Genomic DNA, 26,720 nt, shown 5'->3' with positions numbered 1-26,720 from the left:
ATATGTCATCACCTTCCATCTGTAATGCAGCATGTATCCTCACTATATGCTAGACTGGGGATTCAACAATAGATGTTATAAATTTTATACATCAACTTTAAGTGTAAAACAATTAGCAAAGTTATTCTAAGACCATTCACTCTAAATCTAAACAATGGCTGGGGAGATAAATGAGCAATATCAGCAGTTAGGAGTGTCAGCATGAGTAATGAATGGAGCATCAAGCTCAGACGTGTAAAAACATACATACATATAGGAATTAGTATCAGTAAGAATGGCTTAGAAGCATAAACATGTAAAAGAGGGGATTGCAACTTAGAGCAATAATGTCCAGTACTTCACATGGGAAAGTGGGTTCTAATGATTAACCCACTCCACTCCTAAAGAATTGGTCTGGATCAGGACAGTTACTTCTGAGCAGATCAGCATCCCCACTTGGAGGCCGAGTAAACGGCAAACTTGGATAGATCTGGACTCGAGATGTGAGAGATTGTGCGCTACTTGTGATGGTATTCACTCCATAACCCATTCCGCTGGATCGCCACTCACCGCTCCGCTGCTTATTTGTAAAGGAGAACTGTGACCCTGAGGCCCCATCGTCCCTCCAGAGGCCGCACCATCCAAAGAGACGACTAAGGGGAGTCCGGTGGTATACTTCGGCAGATAGCGATGAGTGCAGAAAACGGCTCCAGGCGAACAGTCGAGTTCAATGTTACTCAGAGCCCGAATGTTCCCCGGTTTCTCTATACCGTCACCAGTCTGGAAGTCACAGTGTGCTGTAGCAAGAGGATAAATACTGGCTTCAATCTGTAGCGGTATGTTTTCTCGTGTATAGAAGGCCCCCTGCGGGGCTACTAGCTCCTCCATTTTCTGACCAGGCTGAGGATCGGAAGTAAGATTTAGTGAGCGGTTTTGCCCATCTATGTTAGATGTCTCCTGCTGCGTAGTGATCCCCATTACTTGTGCTGCTCCAGATGACTCGTGAACATTCTTACCCCTAGCAGATCGCAGGGTACGGCGTAAGTCCTCAAAGTTGTGGAGCATCTGTAGCTCCAGCCCCTCCAGCATTAGCTGTAGCTGCATCTTAATATCCCCCTCCATATCCAAGTACGAGGTGTCAAAAAAAAGTTAAGGCACTCACTAGCATTAGGCTATTATACCCGGATGTTAACAAACCGGGGGGGGGGGGGATAGCTGAATGTAAAATAAGTATGAGGCCGCAGCCGTCGCTCTTTCGAACCTCAGAGTATCTTTGCTGCTGATAGAAACAGGGAAATCTGTAGCATCAAACAACTCCTTGGCTTTTCCTCTATTAAGTTCACAATTTATGCGAGGTTATAGCTGGTTAGCAAAGAAATAACTGTCAAAACGTGGAGTTATAGAGGGAGCTTCTCCATCTTGCGACTTCTCCCGGCTGCGGCTAGGAAACGCCCCCCTCATGAAAGTTTAATTTTGACTAGACTGTCCCTTTAAAGGGACACTCAATCAAAATTAAACGTATTATTCAGATAGAGCATGCAATTTTAAACAACTTTCTAATTTACTTCCATTAACAAAATGTGCAGAGTCTTTTTATATTTAAACTTTTTGAGTCACCAGCTCCTACTGAGCATGTGCAAGAATAAGTGTGTATGCATTTGTGAATGGCTGATTGCTGTCACATGGTACGTGTGTGCATTTGTGATTGGCTGATGGCTGTCACATGGTACAGGGGGAGTGTAAATAGACATAACTTTTAAAATTGTCAGAAAACAATCTACTACTCATTTGAAGTTCAGACTAAGTTCTATTGCATTGTCTTGTTATCTTGCATTTGTTGAGTATGCAAATCTACAGTGTTGACTGGTCCTTTAAGAGACTTTTCAATTGAATGCTATTATCAAATGATCTTTGTTCTCTTAGTATCCTTTGTTGTAAAGCATACCTAGGTAAGCCCAGAAACTGCAATGCACTACTGGGGGCAAGCCAATAGGTGGTTATGCGCATACGCCTTTTGTCATTGCCTCACTAGATGTGTTCAGGATTGACCATAACTATGTGTTGCAATAAAAATCATCAACACATTACAGCCTCACTTTAACTCTCTCTGACAGCCAAGGCGTTACACAGCACCGTGGAGAGGAGGAAAAGAAAAAAAACTGATAAACACTTGTGGCTATATTACACAAACACTTAACTGCAACAAGTAAAGTGTTAAATGAGTTTGTGATGCAATGTTAGTGCCATAAAGCAAATTGGCTAATGAGGGTAAATTATAAAGTGTTTGTTTTATTAAGAATACAAAGAACAAGGATGGAATATTTTCCAGAGCCCTTTAAAGCCAAGAAAACAGCGTGATCGCCACAAAAAGATATCCCAATTGATAACGCACTTCTGATTTCGCCTTTGGGGTAATGAGTACTTCGCTTTCAACACCAGTAATAAAACAAATTTATATAAAAGCACATGACACCTTAAAGGCAATGACATGCTTAGCACAGCATACAGATGGTCATATTATACAACATAATCAGGATTTTATTTCATCATTCAGATAGAGAATACTTTCATTCAGATAGAAAAACTTTCCAATTTACTTCTATTATCAAATTTGTTTCATTCTCGGTATCCTCTTCTGAAAGAGCTGCAAATGCAATGCTGTGAGCTATCTAAACATCAGCTGAGTCAAGGACAAGAGGCATAACCTAGGTATTCTCTTCAACAAAGGACACCAGATTTTAAAGTTGTTGAAAAACGCCAATTTGTGATTCGGATAGAGCATGCAATTTTAAGCAACTTTCTAATTTACTCCTATTATCAAATTTTCTTCATTCTCTTGATATCTTTATTTAAATGTAAGAATGTAAGTTTAGATGCCGGCCCCTTTTTGGTGAACAACCTGAGTTGTTCTTGCTGATTGGTGGATAAATTCATTCACCAATGAACAAGTGCTTTCCAGAGTGCTGAACCAAACAAATAGCTTAGATGCTTTCTTTTCAAATAAAGATAGCAAGAGAACGAAGAAAAATTGATAATAGGAGTAAATTAGAAAGTTTCTTAAAATTGCATGCTCTATCTGAATCCCGAAATAAAACATTCGGGTTCAGTGTCCCTTTAATTGACTTTACTGTCCCTTTGTGTGTTCCAGTAGTTCTATAACACTGCAGCATCACTCCATATGAATGCAAGAAGGCTGCATAGACTGCTCCCAGTTATATTTTGTCTTTGAATGTATTTTCCATCTACCTGCTAAACATTCAGTCATTTATAGTAATAACTACAGGTCCTACAGCTAAACTCACAAATCACCCAGGGCTCATGCAAGGAAAACAATTTCTCCTATTATACAAATCTTTGAGAAGCATTTATACTATAAAGTACAAATATGAGCTACAGGTTCAGTAAACTCACAGCATAACATTAAGAACTGCATTGCAAGTTAAAACAGCAGTGAAAATGCATTTTGTGATTGGATGATTGCGATCACATGATACAAGGGGAGGGGAAAATTGGATTAGCCTTAAAATTTGACAGAGAATATTTTTCTGCCCATTTCAAATTCAAAGTAAGTGCAATTGCATTGTCTTTTTTATTATTTGTCAATTGGAAAATTCTGCTATATTTAGTGGTCCTTTTATAGGCTTGCGCGTTGAGCTAAACAATCACTTTGTAGAATGTTTCTGGCTTAAGATAATTCCAATATATTTAGGCACGAGTAACAAATTTAATTTTCATGATTCACATAGGAGAACACAATAAAAAAAAATCTAATTTACTTCCAATATCAAATTTTCTTTGTTCACTTGGTATCTAGGTATACCTACATATGCTGAGGAGCACATATTTTTACATGGAGACTAAACGTTGAATTTAATTTTAACAATGGCTACACTATAAATGAGACTTGTATATTCAGGTAAATATAGATTTTTTTATCAAAAGAGCAGGGCTGTGTGCAATTTATTTCTAAATGAGCCAGAGAAAGGGCACTGACCAATGGATTTGGTACCAATGAGAAGGCTCTGAAGTACCTCAACCAGGAATATGAGGCTTACAGGAATGATCACCTCAAGCCTGAGATTTTGCAGTTCATCACCCTCTGAGGTTACAAAAAGAAAATTCAGGAGAGCTCAGCACTCACTTTCTTCCAAGGCATTAATGGCATTAGACAGATTTAGTGAGATGTGTCACACAGAATTATTACACTTAAAACGCTGAATCACTGTAAAAATCAGACTATAAAAGATCACATGAACATCTCTATCTAAAAAGGGAGATATTTTACCTCATGTTTCTCAGTAGCTACATCTTATTACAAAGGGACTGTCAGCTTCCAATCAGAATGCATGCCCCAGGACTTGTAAGGGAGTGTGCAGCACAGTAACTTTATTTCTATGCTCAGTTTAAGGAAGTTTACTATGAAATCTCATGAGTTTATTTTCACCAGCAGATGACAGTAAAAAGAGTAGCTGAAGATAACTGCTCACCCCAGTGAGCAAAATATCTTCCATTTTCACACAAATGTTTACGTGATTTATTTAGAAGACAGCTTCGTAAAGTTATGCTGCCCCACTTTCAAGTCATTTAGCATATAAATATTATGTCCCTAAAGCATTATAAAAGCAAACATAAAACAAAACAGTTTTGTCACAGTAGCTAGGTAATGCTTGGTTACCTATAGTCTGCGTTTAGTTCTCTCCTATGTGTAAGTAGCAGTTTCTAGAGACGCCTTATACCGTGTGAATAGACATCTAGTGTAAGACCCTTTAGATAAAAATGCACTTAACAGTATGAAACAGATAAGAGGAGAAAACAAAACCACACCTAATGCAATTTACAAACCAATTTACAAACCAATTTTTTTTTAGTCAAACAAAAATGTACTCAAATTTAACGGTCATTTAAGTTGTATCAGTTGCTGTAATGAAAGTGGGAAGTAACATGACAGTAGTGACAAAACTGGCTGATGACTTTGGGGGTGGGACAGGACATGCCCCAAATATCAGCCAAGTCTCCTCTGAACAAAATAAAAAGTCTAGACTATGTTGTGGCCTTTATGAGGTTGGTCAGCAAGGTCCACTTACATTACTCCGTGCATAAGGAAATCCCAAATCAGCTGGCAAATATCACATCCTAGATCTGTTTTTATACAAACACCCTCCTCTGGTTCCTCCGTACTCTTCCCGGCTCCTCAGTTTTGTCAACCCATGAGTCACAGTTTTCAGGACCCAACAACAAATTAAAAGAATGCAACTTTGGTTCTGCAGAGTTGATATTAAAAGATACTCTAAGGGTATAAACCTGGGATTTTTTCTGTATTACGTGAAGAAATTGCAATGCCAGAGGACAATAAACATTCCTGCGTTACTGAACCAAACACCTGCTGTGTATCAGATTTCTCACACAGCTTTATGTTAATTTAAACCTTGGGAAAACTTGTTAATATAATATCTCACTCAGAGGAGCGGACCCCCACGTGATCCCACAGCTTCCCAGCAACTCTTCCCAGGAACAGTAAGAGAGAACAAATTAAATGTCTGACAACATCCAGTTGTTTTCAGTTAACAAAAGTAAATATAGTGAATCATATCTTAGTCACTTTTATTCATAAAACTATTTGTATATGATTGTACAAGATCAGAGGGTTTAACCCATTAAGCTAAGAAGAACTAGTAACCCGACTAACGTATCAATTAAAGAACACATTTTACTTCTTACTTGCACTTTCAAAAGCTCCTTGTTTTTCTCAAATCTTGGTACACAAGTTAAAAATCTTAATTAGGCAGACGATAAGTCTAGATTAAAAACCACCTGAGCACAACACAAAAGAAAGTTGTATAATAATACATCCGATAAATGAATACATTTATAGTTAATAGTTCCTCCTTCTGGCTTATTGTCACCAGACACGTCAGTGTTACATCTATTATTGCTTAGCATATGACTTATTAGACGTAGCCTGCGTATGCTTAAAATAAGCACAGAGTCCCTGAGGGGTTAACGTCACAGTGACACAAACAACTGAGTCGTCAGCAAACAGCTACAGACAAAACAGTTTACAGGACCCAGACCACCTGGTACTTGCAGGTAACAATACAACCAGACTGCTCCAAATGCCAGTGTAAACGATTAGATACCCTGTTTTACATCTGGCCAAGGCAAGAACTGTCTGACATTACATTATAACAATTGTAACTATAATACGCTAGTGAGACTGTAATAAAACTGCAGTATCACAGCTCATTTTTTTTGGCAACATCACATACATTTTTAAAGACATGATACACAAAGTTTACCCCTAGTATCAGAAAAAAATATATGAAAAGGCAAAAAAAAATGCTTTCAATTTTAAAATAACACATGTATTTATATTTAGGATAGGCAAATCTAAGTAACTTAAAAATAGGTTTCTGCACAAAGAACGAAACTGAAATCAATAACATTCAATCGCATAAACAATACTACACAAGCCTCACTGACCCCACAAATATTATATATCATCCTCACCTTTGTTTACCAGTTCCTCACCTTCAGAACTATTTCAATGTGACACATTCAGAAAGCCGTCGCGACACAACCAGGCTGTTTCACAATATCTTAAATTAACTCCAGATATCTCCAAACCCAAGCAGGGAATTCCCAAAACGACTAATAAGTGAATCATATCTTAACATGACAATTACTGTGAATAAACACATAAATCAACAGGGAAATCAGGTCAAAGTAGATCTGAATTACAGGGAGAGAAGCCAACATGATATTCCTGCATTTACTGTGTGCACAATAAACTGTACCTGGGTTATCAGCTTCAAAGTCATTTAGCCCCTAGTAAACTTCTGCAAAGCGCCTTAGAGCCGTGCAGTGGCAGGAAAGTGATTATTAAGGAAGGAAATGCGAGATTCCAGCATTGCCTACCATGGTCACCCCCCTCGTGAGAATGACGAGCAGGGAGGGCGGCTCAGTATGTCAGCTTACAGCTATGGCCACAGACACAACACAGCTGCTTAGTGACTCTGAGCACAGCCAATACATGAAAGGTGATATCACGGCCATCCCCCTGCACTGGCCAATAGCAGAATGCCAGGGGTGGGACTGAAATGACAGCTGACTGTTACTCTCACACTGGGTGACACAATCCCAACTTCCCAGCACCTCGGCAGCCAGAGCTGCAATGTGCTGCAGGCAACCAAGGTTTCAATTCTCAAACAGTAGCCACCCAATATCCCCCGAATCATAATAAATCAGCTCAGTATCCATTTTGTTATCTGAACCTTAATATCGGTCATCTCATCTAGTGTCACAAAAGTAATTTGCTAACTCCGTAATAGCTCAAACTGACCCTCATTATAGGTTATAGCTCATAAATCCTAGTACAGGTCACTGGACTGCCATATGTGTATTTGTTGTCACTGCAAGCCTGTGTATCTGATGTCATCACAGTCATCTAAGCAATCTGACACTGCAAGCTGTCACCTGTGTATTTTGTCACTGCAAGCCTGTGTATCTGATGTCATCACAGTCATCTAAGCAATTTTACACTGCAAGCTGTGACGTGTGTATTTTGTCACTGCAAGCCTGTGTATCTGATGTCATCACAGTCATCTAAGCAATTTTACACTGCAAGCTGTGACGTGTGTATTTTGTCACTGCAAGCCTGTGTATCTGATGTCATCACAGTCATCTAAGCAATTTTACACTGCAAGCTGTGACGTGTGTATTTTGTCACTGCAAGCCTGTGTATCTGATGTCATCACAGTCATCTAAGCAATTTTACACTGCAAGCTGTGACGTGTGTATTTTGTCACTGCAAGCATGTGTATCTGATGTCATCACAGTCATCTAAGCAATCTGACACTGCAAGCTGTGACGTGTGTATTTTGTCACTGCAAGCCTGTGTATCTGATGTCATCACAGTCATCTAAGCAATTTGACACTGCAAGCTGTCATTTGTGTATTTTGTCACTGCAAGCCTGTGTATCTGATGTCATCACAGTCATCTAAGCAATTTGACACTGCAAGCTGTCATTTGTGTATTTTGTCACTGCAAGCCTGTGTATCTGATGTCATCAGTCATCTAAGCAATTTGACACTACAAGCTGTCACCTGAGTATTTTGTCACTGCAAGCCTGTGCATCTGATGTCATGACAATCATCTAAGCAATTTGACACTACAAGCTGTCACCTAAGTAGTTTGTCACTGCAAGCCTGTGCATCTGATGTCATGACAATCATCTAAGCAATATGACACTGCACACTGTCACCTGTGTATTTTGTCATCACTGCAAGTCTGTGCATCTGTCATGAGTTATTTAAGCAATTTGTTAATGCGCACTGTCAGCTGTGTATTTTGTCATTGAAAGCCTGTGCATCTAATGTCATGAGTCATCTAAGCAATTTTACACTGCAAGCTGTCATTTGTGTATTTTGTCACTGCAAGCCTGTGCATCTAAAGTCATGACAGTCATCTAAGCAATCTGACACTGCAAGCTGTGACGTGTGTATTTTGTCACTGCAAGCATGTGTATCTGATGTCATCACAGTCATCTAAGCAATTTGACACTGTAAGCTGTCATTTGTGTATTTTGTCACTGCAAGCCTGTGTATCTAATGTCATCACAGTCATCTAAGCAATTTTACACTGCAAGCTGTCATTTGCGTATTTTGTCACTGCAAGCCTGTGCATCTAAAGTCATGAGTCCCCTAAGCAATTTGACACTGCAAGCTGTCACCTGATTATTCTGTCACTGCAAGCCTGTGTATCTGTCATGACAGTCATCTAAACAATATGACACTGCACACTGCCAGCTGTGTATTTTGTCATTGCAAGCCTATGCATCTAATGTCATGACAGTTATCTAAGCAATTTGACATGCACACTGTCACCTGTGTATTTTGTCACTGCAAGCCTGTGCATCTAATGTCATGAGTCATCTAAGCATTTCACACTGCAAGCGGTCACCTGAGTATGTTGTCACCACACTGCCATATGTGTATTTATTGTCACTGCAAGCTGTCACCTGAGTATGTTGTCACCACACACTGCCATGTGTATTGTCACTGCAAGCTGTCACCTGAGTATGTTGTCGCCACGCACTGCCATATGTGTATTTATTGTCACAGCAAGCTTTCGCCTGTGTATTTTGTCACCATGCATTGCCATATGTGTATTTATTGTCACTGCACCCTGTAATCTGAGTATGTTGTCACCACACACTGCAATATGTGTATTGTCAATGCAAGCTGTCACCTGAGTATGTTGCCACCACACACTGCCATATGTGTATTGTCACTGCAAGCTGTTACCTGAGTATTTTCTCACCATACACTGCCATATGTGTATTGTCACTGCAAGCTATCACCTAAATATGATGTCACTGCACACCTGTGAATGATCCCATAATCTAAGCAATGTGACACTGCAAGCTGTCACCTGAGTATGTTGTCACTGCAAGCTGTCACCTGTGTATTTTGTCACTGCAAGCTGTCACCTGTGTATTTTGTCAATGCAAGCCTGTGCAATTTGACATTGCAAGATGTCACCTGTGTATTTTGTCACTGCAAGCTGTCACCTGAATATGTTGTCACCACACACTGCAATATGTGTATTTATTGTCACTGCAAACTGTCACCAGAGTATGTTGTCACTGCAAGCCTGTGAATCTGATGTCATCATCTAAGCAATGCACTGCAAGCTGTCACCTGAGTATGTTGTCACTGCAAGCTGTCACCTGAGTATGTTGTCACTGCAAGCTGTCACCTGTGTATGTTGTCACTGCAAGCTGTCACCTGAGTATGTTGTCACTGCAAGCTGTCACCTGTGTATGTTGTCACTGCAAGCTGTCACCTGAGTATGTTGTCACTGCAAGCTGTCACCTGTGTATATTGTCACTGCAAGCTGTCACCTGAGTATATTGTCACTGCAAGCTGTCACCTGAGTATGTTGTCACTGCAAGCTGTCACCTGAGTATGTTGTCACTGCAAGCTGTCACCTGAGTATATTGTCACTGCAAGCTGTCACCTGTGTATGTTGTCACTGCAAGCTGTCACCTGTGTATGTTGTCACTGCAAGCTGTCACCTGAGTATGTTGTCACTGCAAGCTGTCACCTGTGTATATTGTCACTGCAAGCTGTCACCTGAGTATATTGTCACTGCAAGCTGTCACCTGTGTATGTTGTCACTGCAAGCTGTCACCTGAGTATGTTGTCACTGCAAGCTGTCACCTGAGTATGTTGTCACTGCAAGCTGTCACCTGTGTATATTGTCACTGCAAGCTGTCACCTGAGTATATTGTCACTGCAAGCTGTCACCTGTGTATGTTGTCACTGCAAGCTGTCACCTGAGTATGTTGTCACTGCAAGCTGTCACCTGAGTATGTTGTCACTGCAAGCTGTCGCAAGTCTATCTCACTACACATTATCACCTCTGTTATACCTCACTGTATCTGATGATAAGTTGTCACCTCCATATTACACTGTGTTGTCTTGCTCAGGCTGGTCAGTGTGAGTAGCACCTCAGCTGTCACCTATGCATTTACTGTCGCCTGTATAACACTGCAATACAATTTTATATGTCAACACAAACTGTCACCACAACCAACCGTCTGTGTAGTAGATGCTCCCTCTGCATATGAAGAAAGCTGTGTATCAGATAATCTGTGTGTAAGTCTGTGCCGCCCCATAAAGGTCTCATGCAACAACATCCGCCCTCAGTATCATACAGTGAGCACATATTGCACTTCAGTGACCCGCAGCGTACGTATAAATGCCACCCGCAGCTCAGAGGTAAGGTGCCCCGGTACAGGGCCATTACCTGCCGCTCCCTGCCAGCTCTCCCGGTCTCTCTCCCGCACTACACCGAACAGCGGCTTCCGGCAGACACGCAGCGTACTACGTCATCGGGTTAGTGTGGGCGGAGCCATAGGGAGAGACGCAAGAGCTGGACTCACTGTCTGGCTGCGGGTGGGCGCGACACGGCTAAAGGGCGTGGTGTCTGAGTCTATATTATTAGTGTGGGCGTGGCCTTACAATAGTACGTTGCCTGCGAGTGACGTCCTTGCTCGATCACGTGATAGATACGTTACTGTGTGCTGGAAGTTCACTGCTGAGCTGAGTGCTGTGTTGTGATTTGTTCACTGTGACAGACCGGGCTATATTCATTAAACGTTCTGTCCGTACTCTCCAACCTCACCGGTACTCGTGTTATTCTACCGATTGTAATGTTCTCTTATCTGTCCCTTCTGTAGTGAATCCGACAGCAAAGGATAACATACAAACAAATGAGAGAAACACCCGTTACATCTATATATAATACCCGTTACATCTATATATAATACCCGTTACATCTATATATAATACCCGTTATATCTATATATATAATACCCGTTATATCTATGTATAATACCGTTATATCTATGTATAATACCGTTATATCTATGTATAATACCCGTTATATCTATATATAATACCTGTTATATCTATATATATAATACCCGTTATATCTATATATAATACCGTAATATCTATATATAATACCGTAATATCTATATATAATACCGTAATATCTATATATAATACTGTTATATCTATATATAATACCGTTATATCTATATATAATACCCGTTATATCTATATATAATACCTGTTATATCTATATATAATACCCGTTATATCTATATATAATACCTGTTATATCTATATATAATACCCGTTCTATCTATATATAATACCCGTAATATCTATATATAATACCTGTTATATCTATATATAATACCGTAATATCTATATATATAATACCTGTTATATCTATATATAATACCCGTTATATCTATATATAATACCTGTTATATCTATATATAATACCCGTTATATCTATATATAATACCGTAATATCTATATATATAATACCTGTTATATCTATATATAATACCCGTTATATCTATATATAATACCCGTTATATCTATATATAATACCCGTTATATCTATATATAATACCGTAATATCTATATATATAATACCTGTTATATCTATATATAATACCCGTTATATCTATATATAATACCCGTTATATCTATATATAATACCTGTTATATCTATATATAATACCCGTTATATCTATATATAATAACTGTTATATCTATATATAATACCCGTTATATCTATATATAATACCTGTTATATCTATATATAATACCCGTTATATCTATATATAATACCTGTTATATCTATATATAATACCCGTTCTATCTATATATAATACCCGTAATATCTATATATAATACCTGTTATATCTATATATAATACCGTAATATCTATATATATAATACCTGTTATATCTATATATAATACCTGTTATATCTATATATAATACCTGTTATATCTATATATAATACCTGTTATATCTATATATAATACCCGTTATATCTATATATAATACCGTAATATCTATATATAATACCTGTTATATCTATATATAATACCCGTTATATCTATATATAATACCTGTTATATCTATATATAATACCTGTTATATCTATATATAATACCCGTTATATCTATATATAATACCCGTTATATCTATATATAATACCGTTATATCTATATATAATACCCGTTACATCTATATATAATACCCGTTATATCTATATATAATACCCGTTACATCTATATATAATACCCGTTATATCTATATATAATACCTGTTATATCTATATATAATACCCGTTATATCTATATATAATACCCGTTATATCTATATATAATACCGTAATATCTATATATAATACCCGTTATATCTATATATAATACCCGTTACATCTATATATAATACCCGTTATATCTATATATAATACAGTAATATCTATATATAATACCCGTTATATCTATATATAATACCTGTTATATATCTATATATAATACCCGTAATATCTATATATAATACCCGTAATATCTATATATATAATACCAGTTACATCTATATATAATACCCGTTATATCTATATATAATACCCGTTATATCTATATATAATACCCGTTATATCTATATATAATACCCGTTATATCTATATATAATACCCGTTATATCTATATATAATACCCGTTATATCTATATATAATACCCGTTATATCTATATATAATACCAGTTATATCTATATATAATACCCGTTACATCTATATATAATACCGTTATATCTATATATAATACCCGTAATATCTATATATAATACCCGTAATATCTATATATAATACCCGTAATATCTATATATAATACCGTAATATCTATATATAATACCCGTTACATCTATATATAATACCGTTATATCTATATATAATACCCGTTACATCTATATATAATACCCGTTATATCTATATATAATACCGTAATATCTATATATAATACCTGTTATATCTATATATAATACCCGTTACATCTATATATAATACCGTTATATCTATATATAATACCCGTAATATCTATATATAATACCCGTAATATCTATATATAATACCCGTAATATCTATATATAATACCGTAATATCTATATATAATACCCGTAATATCTATATATAATACCGTAATATCTATATATAATACCTGTAATATCTATATATAATACCCGTTATATCTATATATAATACCTGTTATATCTATATATAATACCCGTAATATCTATATATAATACCGTAATATCTATATATAATACCCGTAATATCTATATATAATACCGTAATATCTATATATAATACCGTTATATCTATATATAATACCCGTAATATCTATATATAATACCGTAATATCTGTATATAATACCCGTTACATCTATATATAATACCGTTATATCTATATATAATACCTGTTATATCTATATATAATACCTGTTATATCTATATATAATACCCGTTATATCTATATATAATACCCGTTATATCTATATATAATACCCGTTATATCTATATATAATACCCGTAATATCTATATATAATACCCGTTATATCTATGTATAATACCCGTAATATCTATATATAATACCGTTATATCTATATATAATACCAGTTACATCTATATATAATACCCGTTATATCTATATATAATACCCGTTATATCTATATATAATACCCGTAATATCTATATATAATACCCGTTATATCTATGTATAATACCCGTAATATCTATATATAATACCCATTATATCTATATATAATACCCGTTATATCTATATATAATACCCGTTATATCTATATATAATACCCGTTATATCTATATATAATACCCGTAATATCTATATATAATAGCTGTTACATCTATATATAATACCCGTTACATCTATATATAATACCTGTTACATCTATATATAATACCCGTAATATCTATATATAATACCCGTTATATCTATATATAACACCCGTTACATCTATATATAATACCCGTTATATCTATATATAATACCCGTTACATCTATATATAATACCGTAATATCTATATATAATACCGTAATATCTATATATAATACCTGTTATATCTATATATAATACCTGTTATATCTATATATAATACCCGTTATATCTATATATAATACCTGTTATATCTATATATAATACCCGTTATATCTATATATAATACCCGTTACATCTATATATAATACCGTAATATCTATATATAATACCCGTTACATCTATATATAATACCCGTTATATCTATATATAATACCCGTTATATCTATATATAATACCAGTTACATCTATATATAATACCCGTTATATCTATATATAATACCCGTTATATCTATATATAATACCCGTAATATCTATATATAATACCAGTTACATCTATATATAATACCCGTTACATCTATATATAATACCCGTTATATCTATATATAATACCCGTTATATCTATATATAATACCCGTTACATCTATATATAATACCGTTATATCTATATATAATACCGTTATATCTATATATAATACCCGTTATATCTATATATAATACCCGTTATATCTATATATAATACCCGTTATATCTATATATAATACCCGTTATATCTATATATAATACCGTTATATCTATATATAATACCCGATATATCTATATATAATACCCGTTATATCTATATATAATACCCGTTATATCTATATATAATACCGTTATATCTATATATAATACCCGTTATATCTATATATAATACCCGTTACATCTATATATAATACCCGTTACATCTATATATAATACCCGTTATATCTATATATAATACCCGTTATATCTATATATAATACCCGTTATATCTATATATAATACCCGTTATATCTATATATAATACCCGTTATATCTATATATAATACCCGTTATATCTATATATAATACCCGTTATATCTATATATAATACCGTTATATCTATATATAATACCCGATATATCTATATATAATACCCGTTATATCTATATATAATACCCGTTATATCTATATATAATACCCGTTATATCTATATATAATACCCGTTATATCTATATATAATACCCGTTATATCTATATATAATACCCGATATATCTATATATAATACCTGTAATATCTATATATAATACCGTTATATCTATATATAATACCTGTAATATCTATATATAATACCCGTTATATCTATATATAATACCCGTTATATCTATATATAATACCGTAATATCTATATATAATACCCGTTATATCTATATATAATACCCGTAATATCTATATATAATACCGTAATATCTATATATAATACCCGTTATATCTATATATAATACCGTTATATCTATATATAATACCTGTAATATCTATATATAATACCCGTTATATCTATATATAATACCCGTAATATCTATATATAATACCGTTATATCTATATATAATACCCGTTATATCTATATATAATACCCGTTATATCTATATATAATACCCGTTATATCTATATATAATACCCGTTACATCTATATATAATACCCGTTATATCTATATATAATACCCGTTATATCTATATATAATACCCGTAATATCTATATATAATACCCGTTACATCTATATATAATACCCGTTATATCTATATATAATACCTGTTATATCTATATATAATACCCGTTATATCTATATATAATACCTGTTATATCTATATATAATACCTGTTATATCTATATATAATACCTGTTATATCTATATATATAATACCGTTATATCTATATATAATACCCGTTATATCTATATATAATACCCGTAATATCTATATATAATACCCGTTACATCTATATATAATACCCGTTATATCTATATATAATACCTGTTATATCTATATATAATACCCGTTATATCTATATATAATACCTGTTATATCTATATATATAGGCTTACCAGAAGTCCCACTTTTACTGGGATTGTCCCGGTTTGGAGGCGCTGTCCCAGTGTCCCACCCAGTTGTTCATTCTGTCCCAGTAGGGTTGCCACCTCCAGGTTTCAAATCATGTGTCTGGGTTTCAGCCCACCTGAAACCCGGACACATTATTTAAAATGACTGGACTGTGGCTCTCCAGCATAGTTGGATGCTGATACTTTGTTACATGTAGCCCTGCTTAGCTTAACGTTCGTGTCCTTCAAATTTTACATTTAGTAATACAGGCTGAGTGAGCAGCATAGGGTTTTTTTTAATTTTGTAGTACTACTTGGTTTATCTTTCTAAGAATTTAACCCCCCCCCCCCCCCGACCCCTGGTGACATTGCCGGTAATAAACCTTTAGGGGAATCATGTGGGTATGACTAGGAAGTACAGACAGGCAGGATTTTTGGCGTGGATCTTGCTTTACTGCATGCAAGATAGCATTTTGGCTATAATCTTCCTGCATTATGGTATAGAGTAACCTCTTAAACAGCTTTAGCAGGTACGCGTTTCTTTTTTTACTTTCATTCAATGTTGTATTTATGCCTTATCAGTATTTGGCTCTGTTCTTTAATTAGACACATAAAACACATATTACACTGCAGATATTAAATTGTGAAATTGATAATTATGAGAGTGATAATTATGCTTGATGTTTGGCATTATTTAGAATCTGCGATTTAGATAAATGATTTATTTGCCATGACAACATAATGGTGCCTTTTTCACTAGGGGGTGGTGTTATGCTCTATTTAAACTGTGTGATTCACTTGTTTGACTGAGGAAGGGTAGAGTATCCACAAAACATTACACACATAAAATCTACTACTTTAAAAGGACCGGTAATTGCCACACACCCTTGACCACGCTCCTGACCACACCCCCACTGGCACCGCACCAGGTGGTCCCAGTTTCATCTCTAAAAATTATGGTAAGCCTATATATATAATACCTGTTATATCTATATATAATACCTGTTATATCTATATATATAATACCGTTATATCTATATATAATACCCGTTATATCTATATATAATACCGTTATATCTATATATAATACCTGTTATATCTATATATAATACCTGTTATATCTATATATAATACCCGTTATATCTATATATAATACCTGTTATATCTATATATAATACCCGTTATATCTATATATAATACCCGTTATATCTATATATAATACCCGTTATATCTATATATAATACCCGTTATATCTATATATAATACCCGTTATATCTATATATAATACCCGTTATATCTATATATAATACCCGTTATATCTATATATAATACCGTTATATCTATATATAATACCGTAATATCTATATATAATACCCGTTATATCTATATATAATACCCGTTATATCTATATATAATACCCGTTACATCTATATATAATACCCGTTATATCTATATATAATACCTGTTATATCTATATATAATACCCGTTATATCTATATATAATACCTGTTATATCTATATATAATACCTGTTATATCTATATATAATACCTGTTATATCTATATATATAATACCGTTATATCTATATATAATACCCGTTATATCTATATATAATACCGTTATATCTATATATAATACCTGTTATATCTATATATAATACCTGTTATATCTATATATAATACCCGTTATATCTATATATAATACCTGTTATATCTATATATAATACCCGTTATATCTATATATAATACCTGTTATATCTATATATAATACCTGTTATATCTATATATAATACCTGTTATATCTATATATAATACCTGTTATATCTATATATAATACCCGTTATATCTATATATAATACCGTTATATCTATATATAATACCTGTTATATCTATATATAATACCTGTTATATCTATATATAATACCTGTTATATCTATATATAATACCGTTATATCTATATATAATACCTGTTATATCTATATATAATACCTGTTATATCTATATATAATACCTGTTATATCTATATATAATACCTGTTATATCTATATATAATACCGTTATATCTATATATAATACCTGTTATATCTATATATAATACCCGTTATATCTATATATAATACCCGTTATATCTATATATAATACCTGTTATATCTATATATAATACCTGTTATATCTATATATAATACCTGTTATATCTATATATATAATACCGTTATATCTATATATAATACCCGTTATATCTATATATAATACCGTTATATCTATATATAATACCTGTTATATCTATATATAATACCCGTTATATCTATATATAATACCCGTTATATCTATATATAATACCCGTTATATCTATATATAATACCCGTTATATCTATATATAATACCCGTTATATCTATATATAATACCTGTTATATCTATATATAATACCTGTTATATCTATATATAATACCCGTTATATCTATATATAATACCCGTTATATCTATATATAATACCCGTTATATCTATATATAATACCCGTTATATCTATATATAATACCTGTTATATCTATATATAATACCCGTTATATCTATATATAGGCTTACCAGAAGTCCCACTTTTACTGGGATTGTCCCGGTTTGGAGGCGCTGTCCCAGTGTCCCACCCAGTTGTTCATTCTGTCCCAGTAGGGTTGCCACCTCCAGGTTTCAAATCATGTGTCTGGGTTTCAGCCCACCTGAAACCCGGACACATTATTTAAAATGACTGGACTGTGGCTCTCCAGCATAGTTGGATGCTGATACTTTGTTACATGTAGCCCTGCTTAGCTTAACGTTCGTGTCCTTCAAATTTTACATTTAGTAATACAGGCTGAGTGAGCAGCATAGGGTTTTTTTAATTTTGTAGTACTACTTGGTTTATCTTTCTAAGAATTTAACCCCCCCCCCCCCGACCCCTGGTGACATTGCCGGTAATAAACCTTTAGGGGAATCATGTGGGTATGACTAGGAAGTACAGACAGGCAGGATTTTTGGCGTGGATCTTGCTTTACTGCATGCAAGATAGCATTTTGGCTATAATCTTCCTGCATTATGGTATAGAGTAACCTCTTAAACAGCTTTAGCAGGTACGCGTTTCTTTTTTTACTTTCATTCAATGTTGTATTTATGCCTTATCAGTATTTGGCTCTGTTCTTTAATTAGACACATAAAACACATATTACACTGCAGATATTAAATTGTGAAATTGATAATTATGAGAGTGATAATTATGCTTGATGTTTGGCATTATTTAGAATCTGCGATTTAGATAAATGATTTATTTGCCATGACAACATAATGGTGCCTTTTTCACTAGGGGGTGGTGTTATGCTCTATTTAAACTGTGTGATTCACTTGTTTGACTGAGGAAGGGTAGAGTATCCACAAAACATTACACACATAAAATCTACTACTTTAAAAGGACCGGTAATTGCCACACACCCTTGACCACGCTCCTGACCACACCCCCACTGGCACCGCACCAGGTGGTCCCAGTTTCATCTCTAAAAATTATGGTAAGCCTATATATATAATACCTGTTATATCTATATATAATACCTGTTATATCTATATATATAATACCGTTATATCTATATATAATACCCGTTATATCTATATATAATACCGTTATATCTATATATAATACCTGTTATATCTATATATAATACCTGTTATATCTATATATAATACCCGTTATATCTATATATAATACCTGTTATATCTATATATAATACCCGTTATATCTATATATAATACCCGTTATATCTATATATAATACCCGTTATATCTATATATAATACCCGTTATATCTATATATAATACCCGTTATATCTATATATAATACCCGTTATATCTATATATAATACCGTTATATCTATATATAATACCGTAATATCTATATATAATACCTGTTATATCTATATATAATACCCGTTATATCTATATATAATACCCGTTACATCTATATATAATACCCGTTATATCTATATATAATACCTGTTATATCTATATATAATACCCGTTATATCTATATATAATACCTGTTATATCTATATATAATACCTGTTATATCTATATATAATACCTGTTATATCTATATATATAATACCGTTATATCTATATATAATACCCGTTATATCTATATATAATACCGTTATATCTATATATAATACCTGTTATATCTATATATAATACCTGTTATATCTATATATAATACCCGTTATATCTATATATAATACCTGTTATATCTATATATAATACCCGTTATATCTATATATAATACCTGTTATATCTATATATAATACCTGTTATATCTATATATAATACCTGTTATATCTATATATAATACCTGTTTATATCTATATATAATACCCGTTATATCTATATATAATACCGTTATATCTATATATAATACCTGTTATATCTATATATAATACCTGTTATATCTATATATAATACCTGTTATATCTATATATAATACCGTTATATCTATATATAATACCTGTTATATCTATATATAATACCTGTTATATCTATATATAATACCTGTTATATCTATATATAATACCTGTTATATCTATATATAATACCGTTATATCTATATATAATACCTGTTATATCTATATATAATACCCGTTATATCTATATATAATACCCGTTATATCTATATATAATACCTGTTATATCTATATATAATACCTGTTATATCTATATATAATACCTGTTATATCTATATATATAATACCGTTATATCTATATATAATACCTGTTATATCTATATATAATACCGTTATATCTATATATAATACCCGTTATATCTATATATAATACCCGTTATATCTATATATAATACCCGTTATATCTATATATAATACCCGTTATATCTATATATAATACCCGTTATATCTATATATAATACCTGTTATATCTATATATAATACCTGTTATATCTATATATAATACCTGTTATATCTATATATAATACCCGTTATATCTATATATAATACCCGTTATATCTATATATAATACCCTTTATATCTATATATAATACCCGTTATATCTATATATAATACCTGTTATATCTATATATAATACCCGTTATATCTATATATAATACCCGTTATATCTATATATAATACCCGTTATATCTATATATCATACCCGTTATATCTATATATAATACCCGTTATATCTATATATAATACCCGTTATATCTATATATAATACCGTTATATCTATATATAATACCTGTAATATCTATATATAATACCGTTATATCTATATATAATACCCGTAATATCTATATATAATACCCGTTATATCTATATATAATACCCGTTATATCTATATATAATACCCGTTATATCTATATATAATACCCGTTATATCTATATATAATACCCGTTATATCTATATATAATACCCGTTATATCTATATATAATACCCGTTATATCTATATATAATACCCGTAATATCTATATATAATACCCGTTATATCTATATATAATACCGTTATATCTATATATAATACCCGTTATATCTATATATAATACCCGTTATATCAATATATAATACAGTAATATCTATATATAATACCCGTTATATCTATATATAATACCCGTTATATCTATATATAATAACCGTTATATCTATATATAATACCGTTATATCTATATATAATACCCGTTATATCTATATATAATACCCGTTATATCTATATATAATACCGTTATATCTATATATAATACCCGTAATATCTATATATAATACCTGTAATATCTATATATAATACCGTTATATCTATATATAATAACCGTTATATCTATATATAATACCTGTAATATCTATATATAATACCTGTAATATCTATATATAATACCTGTAATATCTATATATAATACCTGTAATATCTATATATAATACCGTTATATCTATATATAATACCCGTTATATCTATATATAATAACCGTTATATCTATATATAATACCGTTATATCTATATATAATACCCGTAATATCTATATATAATACCTGTAATATCTATATATAATACCGTTATATCTATATATAATACCCGTTACATGTTTATATAATACCCGTTATATCTATATATAATAACCGTTATATCTATATATAATACTGTAATATCTATATATAATACCCGTAATATCTATATATAATACCCGTTATATCTATATATAATACCCGTTATATCTATATATAATACCCGTTATATCTATATATAATACCCGTTACATCAATATATAATACCCGTTATATCTATATATAATACCCGTTATATCTATATATAATACCCGTTATATCTATATATAATACCGTTATATCTATATATAATACCCAGTTATATCTATATATAATACCCGTTAATATCTATATATAATACCCGTTATATCTATATATAATACCCGTTATATCTATATATAATACCGTTATATCTATATATAATACCCAGTATATCTATATATAATACCCGTAATATCTATATATAATACCGCGTATATCTATATATAATACCCGTTACATCTATATATAATACCCGTAATATCTATATATATAATACCGTAATATCTATATATATATAATACCCGTTATATCTATATATAATACCCGTAATATCTATATATAATACCCGTTACATCTATATATAATACCCGTAATATCTATATATAATACCCGTTACATCTATATATAATACCCGTTATATCTATATATAATACCCGTAATATCTATATATAATACCCGTTATATCTATATATATAATACCCGTAATATCTATATATATAATACCCGTAATATCTATATATAATACCCGTAATATCTATATATAATACCGTAATATCTATATATAATACCCGTAATATCTATATATAATACCCGTTACATCTATATATAATACCCGTTACATCTATATATAATACCCGTTATATCTATATATAATACCCGTTATATCTATATATAATACCCGTAATATCTATATATAATACCCGTAATATCTATATATAATACCCGTAATATCTATATATATAATACCCGTAATATCTATATATAATACCCGTAATATCTATATATAATACCCGTTATATCTATATATATAATACCCGTAATATCTATATATATAATACCCGTAATATCTATATATAATACCCGTTATATCTATGTATAATACCCGTAATATCTATATATATAATACCCGTAATATCTATATATAATACCCTACCCGTAATATCTATATATATAATACCCGTAATATCTATATATAATACCCGTAATATCTATATATATAATACCGTAATATCTATATATATAATACCCGTAATATCTATATATAATACCCGTTATATCTATATATATAATACCTGTTACATCTATATATAATACCGTAATATCTATATATAATACCGTTACATCTATATATATAATACCGTTATATCTATATATAATACCCGTTATATCTATATATAATACCCGTTATATCTATGTATAATACCCGTTATATCTATATATATAATACCCGTTATATCTATATATAATACCGTAATATCTATATATAATACCTGTTACATCTATATATAATACCCGTAATATCTATATATAATACCCGTTATATCTTTATATATAATACCCGTTATATCTATATATAATACCCGTTATATCTATATATAATACCCGTAATATCTATATATAATACCCGTAATATCTATATATAATACCCGTTATATCTATATATAATACCCGTAATATCTATATATAATACCCGTAATATCTATATATAATACCGTTACATCTATATATAATACCCGTTATATCTATATATAATACCCGTTATATCTATATATATAATACCCGTAATATCTATATATAATACCCGTAATATCTATATATAATACCCGTAATATCTATATATAATACCGTAATATATATAATACCCGTAATATCTATATATAATACCCGTTATATCTATATATATATAATACCCGTAATATCTATATATAATACCCGTAATATCTATATATAATACCCGTTATATCTATATATAATACCGTAATATCTATATATAATACCCGTTACATCTATATATAATACCCGTAATATCTATATATAATACCCGTAATATCTATATATAATACCCGTAATATCTATATATAATACCCGTTAAATCTATATATAATACCGTTATATCTATATATAATACCGTTATATCTATATATAATACCCCTTATATCTATATATAATACCGTTATATCTATATATAATACCCGTTATATCTATATATAATACCGTTATATCTATATATAATACCCGTTATATCTATATATAATACCGTTATATCTATATATAATACCCGTTATATCTATATATAATACCGTTATATCTATATATAATACCCGTTATATCTATATATAATACAGTAATATCTATATATAATACCCGTTATATCTATATATAATACCCGTTATATCTATATATAATACCGTTATATCTATATATAATACCCGTTATATTTATATATAATACCGTTACATCTATATATAATACCCGTTATATCTATATATAATACCCGTTATATCTATATATAATACCCGTTATATCCATATATAATACCGTAATATCTATATATAATACCCGTTACATCTATATATAATACCGTAATATCTATATATAATACCCGTAATATCTATATATAATACCTGTTATATCTATATATAATACCTGTTATATCTATATATAATACCCGTTACATCTATATATAATACCCGTTACATCTATATATAATACCCGTTATATCTATATATAATACCCGTTATATCTATATATAATACCTGTTATATCTATATATAATACCTGTTATATCTATATATAATACCCGTTACATCTATATATAATACAGTAATATCTATATATAATACCCCTTATATCTATATATAATACCCGTTATATCTATATATAATACCCCTAATATCTATATATAATACCCGTTATATCCATATATAACACCCGTAATATCTATATATAATACCCGTTACATCTATATATAATACCGTTACATCTATATATAATACCCGTAATATCTATATATAATACCCGTAATATCTATATATAATACCCGTAATATCTATATATAATACCCGTAATATCTATATATAATACCCGTTAAATCTATATATAATACCCGTAATATCTATATATAATACCCGTTATATCTATATATATAATACCCGTTATATCTATATATAATACCCGTTACATCTATATATAATACCGTAATATCTATATATAATACCTGTTATATCTATATATAATACCCGTTATATCTATATATAATACCCGTAATATCTATATATAATACCCGTTATATCTATATATAATACCCGTTACATCTATATATAATACCCGTAATATCTATATATAATACCTGTTACATCTATATATAATACCCGTTATATCTATATATAATACCCGTTATATCTATATATAATACCCGTAATATCTATATATAATACCCGTTATATCTATATATAATACCCGTTATATCTATATATAATACCTGTTATATCTATATATATTAACCGTTATATCTATATATAATAACCATTACATCTATATATAATAACCGTTATATCTATATATAATACCCGTTACATCTATATATAATACCCGTTATATCTATATATAATACCGTTATATCTATATATAATACCCGTAATATCTATATATAATACCAGTAATATCTATATATAATACCGTAATATCTATATATAATACCAGTAATATCTATATATAATACCCGTAATATCTATATATAATACCGTAATATCTATATATAATACCGTAATATCTATATATAATACCCGTTACATCTATATATAATACCTGTTATATCTATATATAATACCTGTAATATCTATATATAATACCCGTTACATCTATATATAATACCGTAATATCTATATATAATACCCGTTACATCTATATATAATACCCGTTACATCTATATATAATACCCGTAATATCTATATATAATACCGTTATATCTATATATAATACCTGTTACATCTATATATAATACCCGTTAAATCTATATATAATACCCGTAATATCTATATATAATACCGTAATATCTATATATAATACCCGTTGCATCTATATATAATACTCGTTAAATCTATATATAATACCCGTAATATCTATATATAATACCCGTAATATCTATATATAATACCGTAATATCTATATATAATACCCGTTACATCTATATATAATACCCGTTAAATCTCTATATAATACCCGTTAAATCTATATATAATACCGTAATATCTATATATAATACCCGTT

At 31.1% G+C, this 26,720-nt stretch overlaps 1 protein-coding gene across 2 annotated transcripts in view; it reads right to left on the bottom strand.

Moving 5' to 3' along the window:
• NDEL1 (nudE neurodevelopment protein 1 like 1) overlaps positions 1-10,877 on the bottom strand; it is a 94,449-nt gene extending 83,572 nt beyond the window's left edge. The window contains exon 1 of one of the 2 annotated variants that reach the window (XM_053709878.1): positions 10,790-10,877. Coding sequence is in view for 1 of the 2 variants with exons in the window: in XM_053709869.1 (XP_053565844.1) it covers positions 6,774-6,797 (24 nt within the window). In the remaining variant the exon portion in view is untranslated. Of the gene's footprint in view, positions 1-6,773; positions 6,937-10,789 lie in introns of those variants that run through there. The other variant, XM_053709869.1, reaches the window with a different exon arrangement.
• Positions 10,878-26,720: the final 15,843 nt, after the last annotated feature.

This window comes from Bombina bombina, chromosome 1 (genome assembly GCF_027579735.1).
Source record: "Bombina bombina isolate aBomBom1 chromosome 1, aBomBom1.pri, whole genome shotgun sequence".
NCBI lineage: Eukaryota > Metazoa > Chordata > Amphibia > Anura > Bombinatoridae > Bombina > Bombina bombina.
Note: the sequence above shows the minus strand (reverse complement) of the source record. Positions and strands in the feature narration are given on the sequence as shown.